At 39.3% G+C, this 19,843-nt stretch overlaps 1 protein-coding gene across 4 annotated transcripts in view; it reads left to right on the top strand.

Moving 5' to 3' along the window:
* Positions 1 to 19,843, top strand: part of ITGA9 (integrin subunit alpha 9) — a 217,515-nt gene that overhangs the window by 163,399 nt on the left and 34,273 nt on the right. For 3 of the 4 annotated variants that reach the window (XM_083824914.1, XM_083824915.1, XM_083824916.1), the window contains exons 21-23: positions 2,458 to 2,547; positions 4,938 to 5,046; positions 7,754 to 7,861. In XM_083824914.1, coding sequence (XP_083681040.1) covers positions 2,458 to 2,547; positions 4,938 to 5,046; positions 7,754 to 7,861 — 307 coding nt within the window. Of the gene's footprint in view, positions 1 to 2,457; positions 2,548 to 4,937; positions 5,047 to 7,753; positions 7,862 to 7,983; positions 9,916 to 19,843 lie in introns of those variants that run through there. The other variant, XM_083824917.1, reaches the window with a different exon arrangement.

Here is a 19,843-nt window from a genome sequence, read left to right as displayed (position 1 = left end):
CTGGTTGCTGCTTCCACTTACTGTGTGAACAGGCCAGCTTCGTATCCTGGCACATCAAAGTCAGGATCTCCTGTGTGAACTCTCCTCCCCACTTTGATGACACTTCAGAGGCCAGCTGGAGATGAGAGAGGGGATGTAGCAGTTGCTGAGTGACTGCTCTTGTAGGGCAGCATCCTCTCCCTCCTGTAACAGCTGTAGGCAGGGAAAAAGATCTTGCAGCATGTGGTGCCAGTAGGAAATGCTGACAGTGAGACCTCGCATCAGATGGGCAAGACCACGTCTTGCACGTTTAGACCAGTTTTATTCTCCATGAAGAGAAGTTGATCTTGTGTTCAGATGACCCTGTAATACCTCTAGGTCAGGGAGATGTACTGGGATCTGTCATGTAAATGCCAGCCATTGCAAAGATAGGTCAGGAGTGCTTTACATTTGCCCAACCAGCATTTTCCAGGCTGTACCTCTCCTTTCCCTGCCTTGGATAGCACAGGGCTTTCCTCAGTAACCTCACTCCTCAAGATTTCTGTGCACTACCAGTGAAGAGGGTTAGTTGCTGCCTTTAGATGGAACAAATAAATATGTAGTAGTTTGTACACATAGTGCAAATGATCAGAGGGATTAAAAGACTATCTTTCAGAAGGATGGGCTGGAGGACAGTTGTGTCGTTCAGGATTCAGCTGAACCTCCAGCAACAGTGTAGCTCCCATTGCTGAATTACCCTCATTTTCTCCATGACTTTGGGCAAATTGCTCAATTCCATTGCTGTCAAATGAGAGTAATAAAATGTTTCTACCACAAAAGTTGTTGGGCTTTAACAGGGAGCCCTGGGGTAAAGTCAGTGATAAGGAAATGGACAGGGAAATGTCTGTTGTACTGTGGTTAGACTGCAATGAGTGGGGACGTTGTTCCCACACAAAACTGGAGCTAGTCCTGCAGAAATGTCTGGCATGGAAAAGCTGTTAGCTATACCATGCTGTCATGGGAAACTAAGTATTACACTTCAAGTGGCCACTTAACCTGTCCCTTGTAGCTGCAAATTTGGCAGTAGCATCTGTAACAAGAGAGACTGGTTCTGTAGTGGGAGAGAGAGATCAAAGACTCAGCACTACACTAGGTCTTCATTTTTTTTTTTGTTTATTTTAAACATAACTCTTCTATTGCTTTCTGGAGTGAACTATTTTGCTGGAGCTAGATTCACCGAGCTATGTTTTCATTTTTTTTTTTTACAGTAACTGCTTCTTTTTAAACAGATAAATACATACATATGAGCCCTATATTAAATTCTACTTGCTTATTCTGCTTCTCAGCATAATATTTTGATATTTGAGATGAGAAATATCTCCATTTTGGACTCTTCCTGAGCCTATTCAGAAGAAAAGCTTTTGTTGAGCCATAGCTGTGTTTAGCCGGTATAGCCAATGTGTCAGTCTCAGAAGGCTGAGCTGTATCTACATATGTATGTAGCCAACAGGCTCTGTTTTCATAACCTGACTGAGCAACTCATCATATGCATGGTATCATTTGGGATGTTACTACCTGCTGTTGCCTCAGTGATAATGTTCTGAAGTAAAGAGGATCGTATCTTTTAACAGATAGATTTGTGAGTAAATCCAATAAACACCAAGGCAAAAGCAATCAGAGTCACTGCTGAAGGAACAAGAAATATATGCAATATATTCTTATTTTAAGCTGTCACCCACCAAGCAGACTCACCACCAGAATTAGAATATTTACAAGTTTGCCTGTTGGTCATGCATTTCAGGAACCTTTTCTGGACTTAATACACAAGTATTCACACTGAAATAAACTGACTTAAATGAGAGATGATTGCTCACTTTTCTCTTTCCTTCTTCTGCTTTTGACCAGCGGTGGCAACTGGCTTTGAAGATACAAAGTAGAACTGCTTTCATTTTGACAATTAAAACGTGCAGAGGGAGCAGAACAGCTGAGAGTTTATGGCTAGTTCAGTATGAGGGTCTACATGCAAAGTTGCTCATAGCAGTACTGAGACAGTGCTGTGAAATAATGTAGGTACAATAAAAGGGGAGCTTCATTTACTGTGTCAAGAACCTCTGTGAAGTGTGTGTATCCCTCCCAAACTGATGTGCAGTCAGGCTGGGAAAAAAATCAACCATTGGAGTTGCATTTGAAATATCCTTGTTCCTCTCCACTATGCATGATTGCTGCTGTCGTTCTGCACTTTTGAACTGAGCACTTTGCTCAAAGATAGATTTGTCAGCATGATCTTGCTTATGCCCCAGCCACAAAGGAGGAGCTGCAAAGCATGTCTTGTATGTGTGCCCCCTCCAAAGAGGGATGAACAGAAGTAACAATCTTTGAGAGGCGTCTTAATGAGAGGCAACATCACTGGAAGAGGCTCAGAATACAAAGCAGAGAGATGGTAGCTGTATTGTAAAGGCTGTGGTTTTACAGTGTGTTTATTTTTCCTTTCTGGCACAGTGGAAACCTAGAACGCACAGAGTCTCTGCATGATAATACTCTAACCCTGTCAGTGCCCCTGATGCATGAAGTGGACTCATCTATCAATGGGTAAGTACTAGTCATCAAATGAAAACAAAATAATAACAGTCCTAACAATAACATCTCAGTCTCTCTGAGTGAAAAACTGAATTTTTCTCTTTGTTTACATGTAGTGAGAATGTTGCTTTTTTCTTGTTTCCCAGAGTCTGGAAATAAGGACAACCTCATTCATTATCTGGGAATTTTATTTGTCATTCCTTTCGTTCCAGCCCTGTACCTCTTTCTCACTCTGTTCTAGCTAGCACTGATTAGTTGTCATCTCATTTATAATAGGTATTTTAGTGACTATATTTGAATTCATGTGGTTTTGTGGATATGATGGACCTTAAAATAAAATAAAAATAGGAAAAGCAAATTGCGTCTTGTTCCTTAGGGCATCCCTTTAAAGATATGGTTAAGAATCACCAGGCCAAAGGTTAGGGTCAAATGTTCTGGGATTTTAAGGATCTTGGTGGAGTCTAGCTGTTTGCCTTTCTGTTTAATTTCACAATCAGAATTTGCTTCTGCTTCTGTCTCCTTTCCCACTCTCTCTGCTTCCTAGTCTGCAAGGCGTCTGAATACCAGCCGAGGAACATCACTCACCCTTTGACTGAAATACTTACTTGTATAGCACATGCCCAGTCCCTGGAAGAGGACAGTGGTTAACAGAGACAGAGGAAACAAGGTTACCTGCACTGACATGTGATTTGGCTGAAAGGCTGGGTGTACTCAAATTCATGTCCAGGTCTAGGTTTTACCATATAAAGCTGATTTCCCCTCATATTGCATAGCAATAAAATCCTTTATTTACTGCCACAGAAGTCAGAATGAGTGGAAGATACGTCTGAGCTTGCTCAGAGAAGTGAAGAGTACTGTCAGATGTCACAAGACGATTAGCAAGGACAAAAATCTTCTCTATACTGAGAACACAGTCCTAGCAGCATGCTCTGAAAGTTCTTGAATGCTTTCACAGTTACAGATTGTGTAGAAATTTAACTCTGTATCCCTTGCTTCTTGATGCTTTGACACAGATTTTATGCAGCTTTACAGATATGAAAGAAATAACGTGTCTTTAGCTCTCTGCTCCCCGCTTACAGAATACTGCAGGTAGAAAACGCTGATACAGATTGGGTTTCTTTCTTTCTCTTCAGAATATGCTTCTTAAAACCACAAGGTCTCTGAAGTTGTCAGCCCCACCCAGCTGGCTGTGTGGATTATCTTGTCCTTTCCTGTAGACAAAGCTTAGTTGATTCAAGTTCATGGAAATGTCCAACTACTGGGGGAAAGTTTGGTTTATTGGAGGGTACAGCATTCCCAGGCAATACTAGGCAATACCAGTAATACTCTTTTTCAGACAGTATGTTTTTAAAGCTTAATTTTATTAGCTATCCTGCATTTGAGGCTGCAAGAGCAACCTTCATCCCTCGTCATAAATAGCCCTGAAGGGCTTGTACCACATTTGGGAGGAGCCTTCTGGCACAACACTGTGGATGGGAGGAGTAAAATTTGTCTCCTGCTGCTTGCCCTAGCAATCCCTGGCACAGGAGGCAGGTCAGGAGACCAGAAAAAAAGGAAATGTAACTAAACAGGCTTAAAATCCTATCTCAAAATACTCTGATCAAAAGGACAGCCAAGGAACAAAGCAGAGTTTAGGCAAACCCTCACTGAGGTCTGTCTGAAATTACACCAGGAACCTTTCCAGCCAGTGGAGCAGCCTAAGATTAGGAGGAGGAACAAGAGATGCTTAAAGCACTCCTGGTCCCCCTCTCTAGGATTTCTGGGTACTGTGTGGTGCTTCCAAGTCTTTTCTGATAAAACCCTACTGTGTTTTACCTTGCAATAAGGTGGTAAGAGTAGTTGAGGGAACTTGGCCTCTGCCACTGGAGCTCTAAGCAAGTCATATCCCCTCTATTCTTCCCTTTAACCATCTGCAACTCATAAAGGTAGTGATAGCTAATGAGGGGTTTATTCATGAAATTCTCTGTAAACAGTAGATAAAAATGAAATGTTAGTTTAATGAATATGTAACTGAAAGTAATCCTGTTAGTAACTGCTTCAGACTTACTTGGTAGTGCAATGACTTCCTGTGTTACACAAGCTAAAGAACTTGCATAAATTATCATTGGCAGAGCCCGTGGGCCCTGAGAAGAGGTTTTGTGATAGGAAAAGATAAAAAGAGAGATGTAATCAAAAGAAATCTGCTTCAATCAGTGCTGGGATATTAAGTCTGGTCAGTTGAGATGCTGTTTGTGTAGTCTAGTATTGTCAAGAGAAAATAAAATCACAAATAATAGATTAATGTAAAATGGTTCCATAGAATTTCCCATGGCCAGAAAGCAAGAGGTGAGATTCAGAGCCCACAAATATATTTAATTTTGTTGATAGGCACAACTTAATAAATATGTTTCTTGATCTTTCAGAGAAGTCTTTCCTACTTCCTTTTTCTATGGTGATTCTGTGGAAGTATCCAACTTTGTTCAACTGGAAAACCACGAATGCCTTTTCCAGTCTCTCAACTTCACACTGCAGGTAAAATTGATCCTTTTTTTTTTTTTTTTGACTGCTTTCCTGCTTGACAGCACTTTCTAATGTTATATCTCTTTTATTCTGAATGTGGTATGGGCTTTAGTGCATGTTTCCATATCACGGTATGTTGTGCAGTGCATTCTTGAGTGGATGCCATATTTACAGTGTGCAGGGATGGTGTATTTCCTTATCTGAGTATATTATTACAAGAATTACAAACAGGGCATCTCACATAGGAATGAAGCTGCTACTGTTTGTTTCTATTTTACCTTTCATCATATGCTGAGTAAAGAACTCTAGTTACTGAAGTGCCACATCTTGGATGCAGCCCCAGGTTCAGAAGGCAGGAGTAATTCTTTTTAGCAGCTTGGTCATGGAGCAGAGGAGTGGGCAGCCTACATCCATGAGAATGAGCACATACCATGCAAGGGATTCCAACTTTGCCAAATGCTCCTGGTATGAAAATGTTTATAGCATTACTAATGAGAGCATAGCACAGGGAAGAGAATGTAACACTAAAAATATGGTGTGAGAAGGTTTCATTAAATGTCTCATAGCATATCAGTGTTATTCAAGTATTATCTACAGATTAAATTTCATGTGACACTTTGTTGGGTTCCTGAAGTTGTAAAACATATGGAGCATTTATTATTATAAGCTCTTGCAATGGGACCAAAATGAACTTGTCTAACTGCCATGACTATCTCTATTACAACCACTTCACATCATCTTTGACCGCTAGATGGAACTAGGGAATGATAAATAAGGAAGAGATGGGGGAATCATTTATTGTGAAAAATAGTCTTTCGCCTTTTTTCCCCTTTCTGTTCTCCTAGGCATGAATGCCACTCGGCTTATAATGAACAACACATGTCTGCCTCCATGGACAGACTGTGGTCCAGAGCAATTAAGCCCCCACTGTCATGCAGTGCCCTTAGCTATTTACTGAAAAGGAGTGAAAACAGGATTTCAGGACATTAAAGCTTTTTGTGAACCAGGCTATTGATTCATGTGATTCTGATTTCATTCTTGAGGTTTTATAGGTCTTCCCCAGCCAGTTAGTGGTTAGAAGCAGATAAAGAACAGATGTACTGATGCTTTAACTAGATTATTTTCAGTAAAACAAAGTGATAACAGGTAAGGAAAAGAAAACCTATATATTGGCAGAGCCACCATTTGTCCTTCCCCATCCTCTTGTGTATAATGCACACACTTGTAAACTGCAATATTAAAAAGTTATTTTCCATATGGAATTAGAAAATTATGCTGTAACAAGTCACAGATCTGCTCTCTAGTGACGTGATAAACCTCATAGCTGTGTGTGTCAGAAAGAGAGGGTAGAGTTTCATAATGGGCAAAGCATGGTTTGTATCACCGCGTAATTGTTTTTAATGATTTGCCTGTCACTTATTAATCTCCTCCAGATGGAGAAAAGTAATAGTTTCTTAACCAAAGTAAAAGATGATTTACAAAAATACAAAAATATTTTTTTTATATGTGAAAATCTATACCATGTCTAATGTTAATAAGGAAAGAGATGTATGCATCATTTTTTTTGGGTAACAAGACGTGCACTGAAAATGTTTTTTCTTCCTTAAGTCTTATATCTGATCTCAGTGAGATAATCAAGATTTTTTAAATGTCTTACAAGAAACATTATGTTTGTATTTCATGCAGCTTTTATCATGCTCTATTGTAGTGGGATTGCTCCCCCTGCCTGGAGCCTCAGGGTTTTTGTAAGGATTTGGCATTGTGAACTGATTCTCTTTATCAGTCAGGCATTTCTTCAAATATAAACAGTGACTGAAGAATGAAAAGTTGTTGTTTTTAATATCAGTACTTTACACAACTGAAGCACTGATTGCTACATTTTTTGACGGTACTATCTCAGTGTAGGTAAATATTCTAACAGGCTTAATGTTTTAATGGATGCACTTATGCATGTGTTGTTAGAAACCACCAGGAAATATTTTTCCTGATTAAAAAAAAAATGTAGATAGACATAAAAACTTATTTTCATAGACAGATTTCCATGGATTTTTTTTCTCTTTAGCAAAAATCCACAAATTTTGGAATTTTCTCTGGATACTTTTCAGTGGTGGACTGGAAATTCTTTGAGCTTTTGTTGAAAAGTTGTGGGGGATTTGATAGAAAGCCAAAGTTTTCCACTAAGAGTTTAATTTAATTGGAAACCCCAGATCTTGAATGGAAGTTGTTCACATGCATTTCCTGGCAACTCAGTTTAGCAAACCCACAGTCCACTAGTTACAGTCAACATTACTTTGCGTTCTGCTCCATAATAAAACACATGCAGAATATAATGCAGCGGTTACCAGATGGAAATGAGAATGTTGGTAGAGACAGCAGTGGTTTTTTACTGTCTTCTGGACTCTCAAAGAGTACTTGCAATGTCTCTGCACATAAGATAAAGTCATATGCTATTTGTATTGATGACTGGTAATTATCCTGCAAAACTGCTTCTCACTTGATACATGAGCTGTAGTTAAAGACTTCTAGATAAATTAAACCTTTGACTTCATCTTGGTACTTACAAAAGGAGATTTTGTCTGAAAAGATTGAAAAGCTGGCATAGGATTTGAATTTTTTCAAATTTACCTATTATCCCAGCTCTGGTTGTACATTTTTTTCCTATTTATGACCAGTCATATGTTTTGTTTTTTTATACACTTATACGCATATTTTTTAATAGGTTTACAATGCTGGACCAAGCACTCTCCCTGGTGCTTTTCTTGATATTTCATTTCCAAACCGCCTTTCTGCTACTGGAGCTGAAATATTTCATGTTCAGCAGATGATGGTGAGTATATTACAATGTGCATTGAGCCCACAGAGATGCTGAGACCTATTAATGACTGAAACAAAAAATGTCCAGCAGAACTAGATGAGTTGACTAATTGGGTTATTTATTTACTTATTCAGAGACAATAAAAGGTTCTTTGTAGCTGTGGCCAGATCATCAAAAGCAGCTGATCTCTTCAAGCTGTCAACTGTTCCTCATCACCTAGGGCAAACAGCTGTTTGTGTGTTCCTGGTTTCGTACGATGTGTAAAACTGGATCAGGCTAATTCTGAAGGAAATGTGGAGAATATTTCCCAGAGTCATGCCTCCAAAGAGGATTGAGTCTTACTCTGAGTCCACTCTGATCGAGTGGTTCATGTGATATATCAGAATGATGTGTTACAAAGTCCACTTATGTTCCCTGTTTTTTCTAGGGTAATCTTCAAAAACACTGGCTAGATCTGCATGCATTATCAGTGTATATTTTCCTATATTCTGTATTATAATTTACTCTTTCTGACTGTTCTTTTAACCAATGTAAGCAACAGAGGAATTTATTCGTTCAACATAATGTTTTTCAGAAGATGATTTTGTGTCAACTACAAAGAAAACCAAAATAATTTGTGGTAAAGAAGACACATTCTTAGATTTCATTTTTAATATTTATTTATTATTTTCAAAGCTTTTGTTAAACCACTAAAATACCATCATTTATACTGTGGTGGCCAATAGAGTGGAATGTCACTCCTGAGGTAAATTTATTGCTGAATTTCAGAGTAATCTGTTTTTATGAGACAAAACCAGCTCCTTCCATCAGCTCATTGTTTACTTGAATAGAAATATTATACTTTCTTTGTGGTTAGCTACTTTTCTAGCGTTTTGGCTGAAAGGTATTACCTGCCCTCATACACAGGTAACTGTGTTACTGAATTAATGTGAATATAGATCCAGTAAGACCTTTCTGAGCAGGTTTCCAAGATCTGTGCTATTGATAGGTATGGTGTATATATATGGATCACAGGTGGGGACTCAAGACAGAAACAGATTTAGGATATTGGATGAGGCACCAGCATTGTATAGACTGAGTTGATTCTCCAGTTAGACTGAAATAATACTCCAGCCTTTGTCTCTTTTTTTCCATGACATTGCATTTCAGTGTTTTATTTAGTCCAGCCCTATACGTGGAAATCCACATTCCCTTTGACACGTTGCCTGTCAAAGGATCCTGACCCATGTCCTTGTCTGACCCCATCTCTGTATGCTGCATGAACATATGTCTGTGCTCACAACCCCACCAGAGAGGCGGGAGTCTTCTTAACAGATTTTCTCTGCCCGAACTCTGTCTCCTCTTGAGTCATCCATCCTATGCTCTCCTGTACAGCCAAGAGAGAGGGATAGCAAATTCAGCCTGTCTAATTGAGGGTGTGATGAATTCTTTCTAGGCATTGATTGCTTTTTGATGCTGACTCTTCTAGAAACCAGGGCAAATTGTCTTAGACAAGACACCTGTTTTGCATGCTTAAATTAGCTGTATGCTACCCACAAGGTATACAAGGGCTAATTTCCAAACAATTTTCATCGTTTCTACTCAAGACCCTAAATTGCGCTAACAAGTTAGGATGGCCTATATAGTTTTGAATAGCTGTTAGGAAAAGAAAAAAAAAAAAAAGAAGAGGCAAAAGCCTTAAATCTTGCATTTAACTCGTAAAAGAGCTTCGTGTTTTTTATTGCTGTTGTTGCATGCTATGGCTTATCTAGAGGAGGTCCAGCTGGTCAGTGTGGCATCGGGTACCATGCTAGTAAATGCTTGTAGGGTTTGCATACTTTTTCTGCAACAACTGTTGCATTTTTACCAGTATTATCTGATATTTTTCTTCTTCTACTTTTTGAATTGTATTTGTAGAAACTTCCAACTACTGTTGTGAGACTTATTTGCCTTGCAGGCTGATGGGTAGTAGTAGGCAAGTGTGGCTTTATGTATCTTCATGAAACGCTGGTGTACCCTGTATTATTTCAACCACTGCTTTGGAATATATGGTCAGTAGGAGTCTAATACATGATTTTCTGAGCATCTCTGACATGTCCATAAACGTTATCCAAGCAAATCCTGTCTGGGTTAGTGGCTATCCCGGCTTTACAGATAAATAATTGAAAAACCAAATAATTTGCCTTAGGTCACAGAGGAAATTTGTGTCAGAGATGGGCACTGAACCCATATCTCCTGTGTCCTAGTATTGTAACAAGAAAAGCATCCTGCCCTTCCCTCTTGCCTCTCTCCCACTGAGTTTTTATTGACTGAAAAGAAAACTAAAATCATGCACTTTTTCATGCTTTCTCATACCAAATATACTTAAACAACAACAACAACAAAATCAAAACTAAAAGCTGCAGATTTTAATGACCTTTGGAAAATGAGTTTGAACAGATATTTTTCAAAAGCATTTTTGTATGCCTATTCATTAAAGATTTCAAACTTTTGTTTACTTTGAACTTATGAGAAACCAGGCTGTAGTAAAGGTGATAGTGTCCTTTCAGACAGTGCAAAGGGTTCTGTAATTACACATTTCTCCAGCTGGCATAGATGTCAGCGTTACTGGACCTTTCAGAGGGGCTGTCAGTAAAACAGCAGATCAGGAATTGTCATTTATCTGTAACTTAAACTGTTGATACAGCATTTGAGATTTGGTGACATTATGCTTTTTTTTTTTTTTCTTTTTGAAAGCTAATAATGCTTTCGGCACTTCTCTAGTGTATAGTACGGCAGGGAAACTTATGGGTGAAAAAGCGTAGTAAGTATGAGTTTGTGTCTCAAATATACATAAACCACACAAGATAGTGCCAGGAGATAATTCCTTCATATTGTGTTGACTGATCTAGTCTTTCATTCAGTCACAAAAAATAATAAAAGGAAGAAAGTCACATGTGGCCTGCTGGAATGGTCTGCATCTCTGGGAGGTGTTAATATGAATTATTACCTTGCTGCTCTTGGAGGAAATGACAGCCCTCATGCTTCCTCTGTTCCTGTTGCTCTAAGCTTTTGCTTTATTGCAGAAACTGCTTTAGGATTTTCTTCCAGAGGAATTCAGGTCACAAAGATATTTTGACATCCGGAGCTCTGCTTTAGAGATGTTCAGACTCTTTTCAAGGGGGTCTAGGGGGTTTATGCAGCACAAATCCCCAACAAAACCCCCATAAAATAAACAAGTCAATAGTAAAAGCCAGAAATAGAAGAAAATTGATAATTGAAAGAAAACTAGAGACTTAACAACTGAATGTCCCCCCATCAGAAATTTTAAACAAAATGGAAATGTTAGAAATTTTGCAAGTGAATTTAACTAGGAAATTTCACCATTGACATTGATTTTGTATAGTATTTGTCAAAGTCTGCAGTGGTAGATGATATTTTGGAAGCCAGTACGACAAACTGCTTTTATGTATTTTTGTATTTGCTTTCTTGGAGAAGTTTTAAGGCAGGTTAAAAACATAATTAAAGAAATACCTGAGCTTGTTGGTAAAAGTGTTAGGATTGTCACAGTACAGGTGATGGCACTGAAAGCTTCACCTAGAGTACAGGAGAGATAGTGTTAACAGAAATGTAGATTCTCTGCTCTTCATGCCATTGATTATCTGTTTTTCCACAAAGGAAAACAAGCTCATTATACTTGTCTGTGTTTTGGTTTTGAACTGAAAGATTAATAATTTCCTTTGGGTATCCAGCTAATTTGGAGAGCAAGGGAAGCACTACTTGACTTGCCAGCCAAGAAGATGCTTTCCGGGGCATCCAGAAAAATTTTCACTATGGGAGTTCCTACCAAATTAACCAGAGTATTTCCTGAAGCTGTTGATAAATTAGCAATAAATCTAAGATTGCTCCAATGCTGGCTTTATGAAACTGGATAGGATTGTTGCATTCCCACTTATTTTATTTCCAGCAAAGGTGAACACAGTTATGAGGAACAAGGGACCAACAACTGGAGGCATAATTTGTTTAAACCAGAAGCCAGCTGCAATGCAAGCAGATGATCCTCACCCCCTCCTCTGGAGGAACCAGGCTCTGCAGGGCTGACAAGTTGTTCAGATAATTGCCCTGGTTCACACCATGCAGCTTTAATTCTGGTAACAAGGGCCCTGTGCATTCCTGTTTTTTTTGGAAGAAGCTAGCTGCTACTGCAAGCATTCTCCTGCTATATTTGGCATTGGTGTGGCCTCACCTTGAATACTGTATGTAACTCTGGGCACAATATAACAAGGATGTTAAGGTCCTTGAAAGTGTCCAGAGGAGGGCAACAAAGCTGGTAAGAGGGCTGGAAGGCATGTCCTATGAGGACATGAGACATGTCTAGTCTAGAGAAGAGAAGGCTGAGAGGAGACCTCCTTGCTCTCTACAATGTCCTGAGGAGGTGGAGCGCAGAAGGAGGTGCTCGTCCCTGTTCCCTGGTCGCTGCTGACAGGACATGAGGAAATGGCACAAAACAGCGCTGGGTAGGTTCAGACTGGATATAAGGGAAAATTTCTTTACCATGAGCGTGGTCAAACACTGGAACAGGCTTTCTAGAGGGGTGGGTGATGCCCTGTGCCTGTCGTTCAAGAGGTGTCTGGACAATGCCCTCAATAACATGCTTTAACATTTGGTTAGCCCTGAAGAGATCAGGCAGTTGGACCAGATCTTTGTAGGTCCCTTCCAGCTGAACTTTTCTATGTTCTAAGCATCATGCAGGCCAGCAAGTATTGACTTTGTGAGCCTGTTTAGATGAATCAACACCGAGGATATGAAAAAAACATGTTGTTAACACTACTGAGATAGGAATCTTGTTAGAAACTGAGATGCACACATTGAAGCTCATTCTCTTCAAAGAGTTTGAAGTCTGGATGATGAAATAAAGGGAAATTCTGAGAAAAAAGGGAGAAGAAAAGAAATACTGTCTTCAGTTTTCCAGTGAGAAAGTCACTCCTAGCATGTAACTTTTGATATTTAAGTGTAATAATTACTGGTGTAGTAATTGCTAGTAATGGAATATTTTTAATTACTATGTTGTATTACTCTAGTTATTAATGGAGAGAGGTAGGCATAGAAGTAACTTTGTAAAAGCATCTGCCTGTCTCCGCTGACAATATAAAAAATAAATAAATCTATTCTTCTTGAGTTTCCACTAGGACTTTGATATTTATCTCCAGAAATAAATGGGTTAAACTTTGGTCTTGTGAGTCCTGCTTCTGCTCACCTTGAGAGTGCCAGTTATCTCAAGTCCCTTGTTCCTGACCCAGTGTTCCCCTCACTCTTTGTTTAGCTTCCTATTATGCTTGGCATATTCATTTCATACTTTTCCATTCCTTCTGTCTGAGCAGGTGAGACCTGGATTGTGCCTTTATGAAAACTGGGTATCAGTAAAAGCTGGGCTGGAAATACAGAAGCATGGAGGAATTGAAAAAAATTCACTTTGCAAGTTGCCTTTGAAGTTAATGGCTGCCTGAGCATGGGACTGTAGAACAGCCTGTCATGTTCAATAAGGAAAGCTCTTGAAATAAACATTATTTTATTCATGTGAATGTTGAAAAAGTGAAATGGAGTCAGTTCCAGAGACTCAAGTCCTTCGTGGCTGATGACAGGTTACATTTTTAAGGCCAGTTTTGTGTAGCACTCATGTCATTCTTCTTCCTGCCATTTGCACAGTAACATCCGTGAGGAGCAGGAAAATGTGCAAGAGACAAGTTAGAGCTTGCTGTCTTGTGAAAGGTCCCAGGCTGCTTGTGGTTTTTCTTCAGTTGTATCTTTGAGACATCTTTGCACTTTTAAAACCTTAAATGTAATTTCTGCCTGCTTATTATCTGTAGGTTGCTAAACTCCAGCATAAGAATATGATGCTTTGGCAACTGCACTGCTGATGTTTAAAACTGTATACAAAGGGAGACTGCCAGAGCTCTCTGAAGTGGTAGCTGTGTGTGAGTGCTCTTTGAAGTACCTCATGAGATTCTCAGGCTCACTAGTGCACGCCACACCTACTGAGGCAAACCTTTGTATTTATCTTGATGTAGAAACCCCCTTGTTTGTTGGCAGCCAGTTTAAAATTGTTTAGTTTGTTTCTTTTGAAGTTTCAGGTCTTGGCTCTGAAAGCATATCTACACAGTCCCAGCATGTGAAGATATAAATATTTGGTGATAGTACTTTATGTAACAAAATATTGTTCCAGCAGTTATTTATGCTGCTGCTGGTTGCCACCATTGATAACATGTTTGTGTAGGAATGTTTCGGGTTTACAGCAAGAATTATTTTAGCCCTTTGTATTAGTGATCCCCCCTGTGGTCTCTTCATTTCGGTGAACGCTATACTCACAGTCACATACACATATTTTGGCACTGTATTTAAAAGGCATAGCTAGATTGCTGCAGGAAATTATTCATTCCAGGGAGTGTATTGTACAAAACTTGGTGACCTTCCTGCCTCCTTCACTTTAATTGCTTCTTTAAATGACTGTTCCAAAACATTTTGCGTAGGTAGTTGAAGGTGGTTCCCCACCACCACCCGTGTAGAGCATCTCTGTGATGGCAGTCTAATCAGGCTTTGCCTGGGAGCCCTGTCACTTGCAGGAGAAACTGGTGCATCTGTTGTGCCCTGGCATGACTGCGAGGAGAGGCAAGAACGTACACCATGTTCCAGCACAGCACGGTCACCTCTAGGCATGGGAAATGGGAGCCCAAAGCAGCTCAGAAAGAGCTCTCATAACCATCTTCCTAATGTCAGCGTGACAAACTGAAGCTCTTTCAGTGAAGAGGAACTTAGTTCTCATTTAAGATATTGTTATACAGGAAAGGGTGCCTGGCCATAAAATTATTTCCTGAGCTAGGATCTTAAAATAAATCCAAAGTGATAATAAATCCATTTGATAGCTATACAGAAGTCATGTCCATAGTTCCTATTTTCATGAAACTCCAGTTTGAAATTCGACTCTTGAAAATTCTGTATGAAATTCCTGTTTTGAAAAAGATGTCTGATTTGTCTTTTTATACAACTGAATTTCAGGTAAAGAAAGAAGCATTACCAAGTGAACTGGATATATATACCAGCTCTTAAGAGGATTCACAAAGGAAGCAGGAGGTTTGGTAGATAGCACAGTAATCAGAAGTTTTGCTGAGGTATAGAAAAAAATATACAGTAGGCTTTTTTTAAGCTTCCTAGACAGAGAATTCCCTTGTGAAGGAACTACTGAATGAGAGAAGATGAGTCAACATTTTTAAAATTTAATGTAAATTAATTTTATTTTAATTCTTGAATGAATATGAGAGTTGCATCCTTTCACCATTTTCCAGTGGGTGAAGTTGTTCCTGCCAAAAAACAATGAAGGAGGAAACTCAGGAAAGAGCTGACTGATTAATTGTTTTAACATACATGCCTGCCTTAAATGCTGAATCATAAGCTAGTCTTTTTCTTTTATAAATAACATACAAGATACTTGGTTAAAATGATAATTTGGAAACTAAGGAAGAGTTGAAAACAATGTTGTTTGTGTGTATAAAATCTCCCAACGGAGAAAGATGAAAGGAGAGTTTCCCTCACGGATCATGTGCCTGAGTGGGAATAAGCACATTGCGTTGGATGTCTCTGCTGCCTTCCAGTCTTGGACAAGGTACCAGATAACATCAAAAGTATCAATAAACCGTTCCTTGGAGAAATGAGAACTCTGAGGATGTCCTGGAAACAAAGGACATTTACATAACTTAAAATACTTACTCTTTTAATGAGGGTGACTCATTTAACCTTCAGGTGTCGACCATAGATCAACGAGACTATTCACTGGAGGTTCCACCTTCTCTACACTGTCTCTGAAGTGACCTGGGGTGACTGATTTTATATATCTTTCTAATGCATTCAAATGTCTGCTGTCTATCCAAATTGTTCAAGCCCTGCAGGGAATGTATGTATCTGCTTGCTCTTCAGAGCTTTTCATCCTAATATTAACACAGCCCGTGAGGAAAGTCCAACAAGTAGGTAAAGAAATCTCATGCATTTAATGATGTTTTCTGCATCATAAGAAAGGCTTTAGAAATTAATGTAGCTGAAACCTAGCTAAAAGAGCGCTGAACTCCAAGTGATCTCAGAGGCTTTTTAAAAAGACGTGTACCTTGAGATGTATTTTGATGCCTCGTGTTGATTAAGTAGTTCATAATAGGGATTGTGCATGTCAGAGATTCCTGTGTTTCAGCTGGTAAAGGCTTATATATCATAAGGAGCACACGTTAAAGGTAAATTGTCACTTTAGTTTCCATGTAAGGTGTTCATTCTTATGCCTGAACGTTCTGTGGAAAGCACAGATATGAGTGCTCAGTTTTTCTTCCCACTGCGTTCATGTGGTGATGCCCTCTGTCCCGGAGAGAAACCACTGTCTTGCAAGTCAGGTACTTTAAATCAGAAAATCATGCTCTTCTTACTAAACCGTGTACATCCTACTAGCCCTTAACAGTAGTGCTTCTGTGCAGTGCCACTAAATATGCACAATGTGGTTGCAGGGCCAGTGGCTGTCTGGTGATGGTAAGTGCTGTAGGATTATGCTGATCTAACCCAGCTCTTTAATTAAGCTACACAGTTAAACGTGTCAAAAGTACATCTGCAAGCGTTGCTGACAGGTTAGCACAGATTTCGGCCAAATGTGCTTCTGGTGTTCCCCTTCCAGCTGAAGAAGCAGGAATCAGAGCTATGGTGGGGTACTTCTCTATCATAATTTAATGCTTTAACATCTCTACTTTGCTGTTTAAATTTTGCATTTCCTCATGGCCATGCGTGCTTCCCTGTTGGAAGAATCTGTGGAGTACTGCTTTTCCTTACCAGCATTGCTATTTTCAGTCAAAATCTTTCAAGTGTTGTGTACAAGGGGTTAATTTAAAAAAAAAAATCTTCTCTGTTGTTTCAGTGGCTCTTAAATTCATTGCCAGAATCAACAGAACTGCTCTGAATCAAACATATTTCATTATCTGTGAATATTAAATATTTTTGGCATATGGAGCAAGTACTCAGATAACATATTTACATAACTTATTTGTCTACTGTTGAAAGTCTGACCTTGTCTGGAATTTCTTGTCAGAGCCCTTTTTTTTCGTCAGTGTGTGTGACATGTGAGATTGCCATGCCTGTCAATTCGTCTCTGTTGCATTTACCTGCTATCGGGTGAATCAGTGCCTTTGAATCAGGACACATGCACATTTTCTCCCTGATATTAGGGTAAATGTACTATGGTTAGCAAGAAAGACAAATAAAAGAGGATCTGTTATTTATTATCCAATTTGTAAATTTGAACCACTGATTAGGCATACATACATTAAAAAAAAAAAAGGTAAAAAAAAAATTTTTTTTAAAAAAAAAGAAGAAATATGTACAAACTGTCTGGCAGCAATTTCAATAAGACTACAGCCAAACTGTCCTTTGAAGCCAGCATACTCCAAGGCTGATGAGAAAGGCATCCATTTCAGAGTTGAAAAATGCTAACAATTTTGTGAAACAACTGACCTGCGTTCAGCCCTTGGTCATGATTTTTGCAGCTAAATCTGCTGTTCCAAGTATCTTGTGTCTCATGATGTTTTTCCTGAACTTGGCCCCATGCTTTTTCCATGTTCAAAGGTGGGTTTGGTCTCATCACATGCCCTCACCGCTGGATTTTACCTTCTTACTTGTTTTGTATTAGTTTAGTTTTCTTGGCTTCCAGACTCTCACTAATAACTGATGATGATTTAGCTCAAGAGGGGAATCAGGCTTACTGGAAAAGCCCGGAAAATTTAAGTTTTAATACTGTAATGAATTTCTTTGCATTAGTGGAAATCTAATGCTGTCTATAAGGAATGGACTGAAGACATTTGCTTGCCTGTTTATCTTGTAAAATGCCAAACATTATATATGGGATTAGTGCTCAGCTTCTTATATGCAGCAACACAGCAGGGAGATTGCACTTAATGCTTCTTTGGGAGCAACATCTACTTTCCTCTCATTTTTCAGTCTCATTCCTCCAAGGGACTTGTATCATATGCACATACTTAACCTCATACCAACTGCCAATTTCCAGTTTCTGTGCCTGGTCCTCAGCTGACCTTTCCAGTCCAATGTTTTGAAACTGTATTTCATTCCCCTCACCTAGATTGCCATCTTGTGCAGGATACAGGGCTTTAGGAAAAAAAAAAAAAAGTCTCATCTTTGATGCATGTTCAACAGTTTGAGATAAAGTCTAGAGAGTAGTTACAGATAAGAAGAAAGGATGTGTCCCCTTAATGTGGGGAACAGAGCTGATAGGAGAAAGTGAATGTACTGAGGCTGCAAATACATTATTTCTCCTAGAAACCCCAAACCCAGTAAACCTATATCTGACCTGGATTAGAAATACGGGTAGTATTGCATTGATGCTAGGTTACCCTCAGTGTTCTCTGGGAGAGACATGGTGATTGTCCTCCTTGCACTGGTACTACCTTGCTGGAGCACCAAGCCCAACCCATAAATCCATGCACGTGCAGGAAAAGTCAGAGGATGATACTTGTGTTACATAACAAATCCAACATTTGTCCAGCCATATTAAATATCCTATGCTTTTTTTTTTAAGGATGTAATGCATGTGGAATATACCTGACATGTTTTACATACAGCTTTCACTCTGAAATGTCCTCCCACCACTTTCTTTTAAGGGTGGTGTAAGCTGATATGGTTAAAAATCATTGCTATGTTACGGGTTTGCCCTTGCTCTGCAAGACTTCTCAAATATTCAGCATCCACTGAAGAAGCCCTATGGAAATTAATTCCTTTTGGCAGATACAGCGTTCCTAAAGCATGAAGTAATCCACATGCTTTCTCTAGTGGTTATATCTTGTCTCTGAGAAGCTTAGTGGTTTCTGCTGACGACAAAAAATTGGCAGAGTAACCCATTGTGTAGGCCGTAATATTTAAATTTTGTCTCTCAGTCATGTTAATGGGCCCTTTAATGGGACAGTGAGCTCCAGTAAATAAATAAAGCTGGAGACTGACATGTTTGAATGTGTGGTTGTTGATGGGTAGGATAGGTAGCATAAGGGATGGTCTACTTTCTACACGATGACAGATTAGAAATAATGCTAGCTATTGCAGAGTTATGGTAACCTTTAGAGACCTGTTGTGCAAGGCACCAATGGCAATCCTCAGACTTTTATCTCTTCGTGTTTATGCATGTTGCATGTATATCCACAATTTGAATAGAGCAGGAGAATACATGCATATGTATGTCTATGATTGAATAGTGGTTTTCAGTTCCTTAGATTTTGGATGAGTATGTAGATAAATCTCTTCTTAAAAACCACCACAGCTGAAATCAGGCCTGATTAGGTGTTGAAAGGAGGCGGCACCCAAAATAACTTCTCCCTCTTTGAAAACTGCAGATGAATATTCTGGCATCCATGGATGTTCAAGAATGCAAGCGAGCTCTGAATGACGGGTGTACATTTTATCCCTCTGCTGTTCTCTCATGTTTCCCTTTACCTTGGGGCTGAGCAGTGTAACAAAAGTACTTTGGGGCTTGAAGTAAAGCTAGAAAAAAATAATACATATGATGCACTGACATGAGGGTGTTTTTTTTCAGCATATGACAAGTTCTTCCTAGAGAATTAGAATGACTTTACACAAGGAGAACCTGGTAAAAAGAAACAATTGTCAGTAAAATCTTGTGTGGGAAGATTTTACTTTTGTTCTTGATGTTGGAGATTGGACTGTATTGCCAGTGTGCTGGGCTGCAAATAATTTTATACAGGTTTTACAATGGGTGAGTGCTTTCTGGAAAAAGGAATGAAACAACCTCCAGCAGAGACTGCTCCAACACGGCTCCTTGGAAGTCCCGCCTTGGGAGGCAGCAGGGGGGCTCCTGCTTGGTGCCCTGCTCGGGCCACGGTTTTTATTCCCCAAGCTGCAGTCTCAGTGCAGGATTTAGGACAATCTCTCTTCTATCCCTGTTCCCCTGAACCCATTTTTGTTGCTGTTTGTTTGTGTTAGGAGTCGGATGTTGAT

Source organism: Anser anser (genome assembly GCF_964211835.1).
Source record: "Anser anser genome assembly, chromosome: 2".
NCBI classification, from domain to species: domain Eukaryota; kingdom Metazoa; phylum Chordata; class Aves; order Anseriformes; family Anatidae; genus Anser; species Anser anser.
Note: the sequence above shows the minus strand (reverse complement) of the source record. Positions and strands in the feature narration are given on the sequence as shown.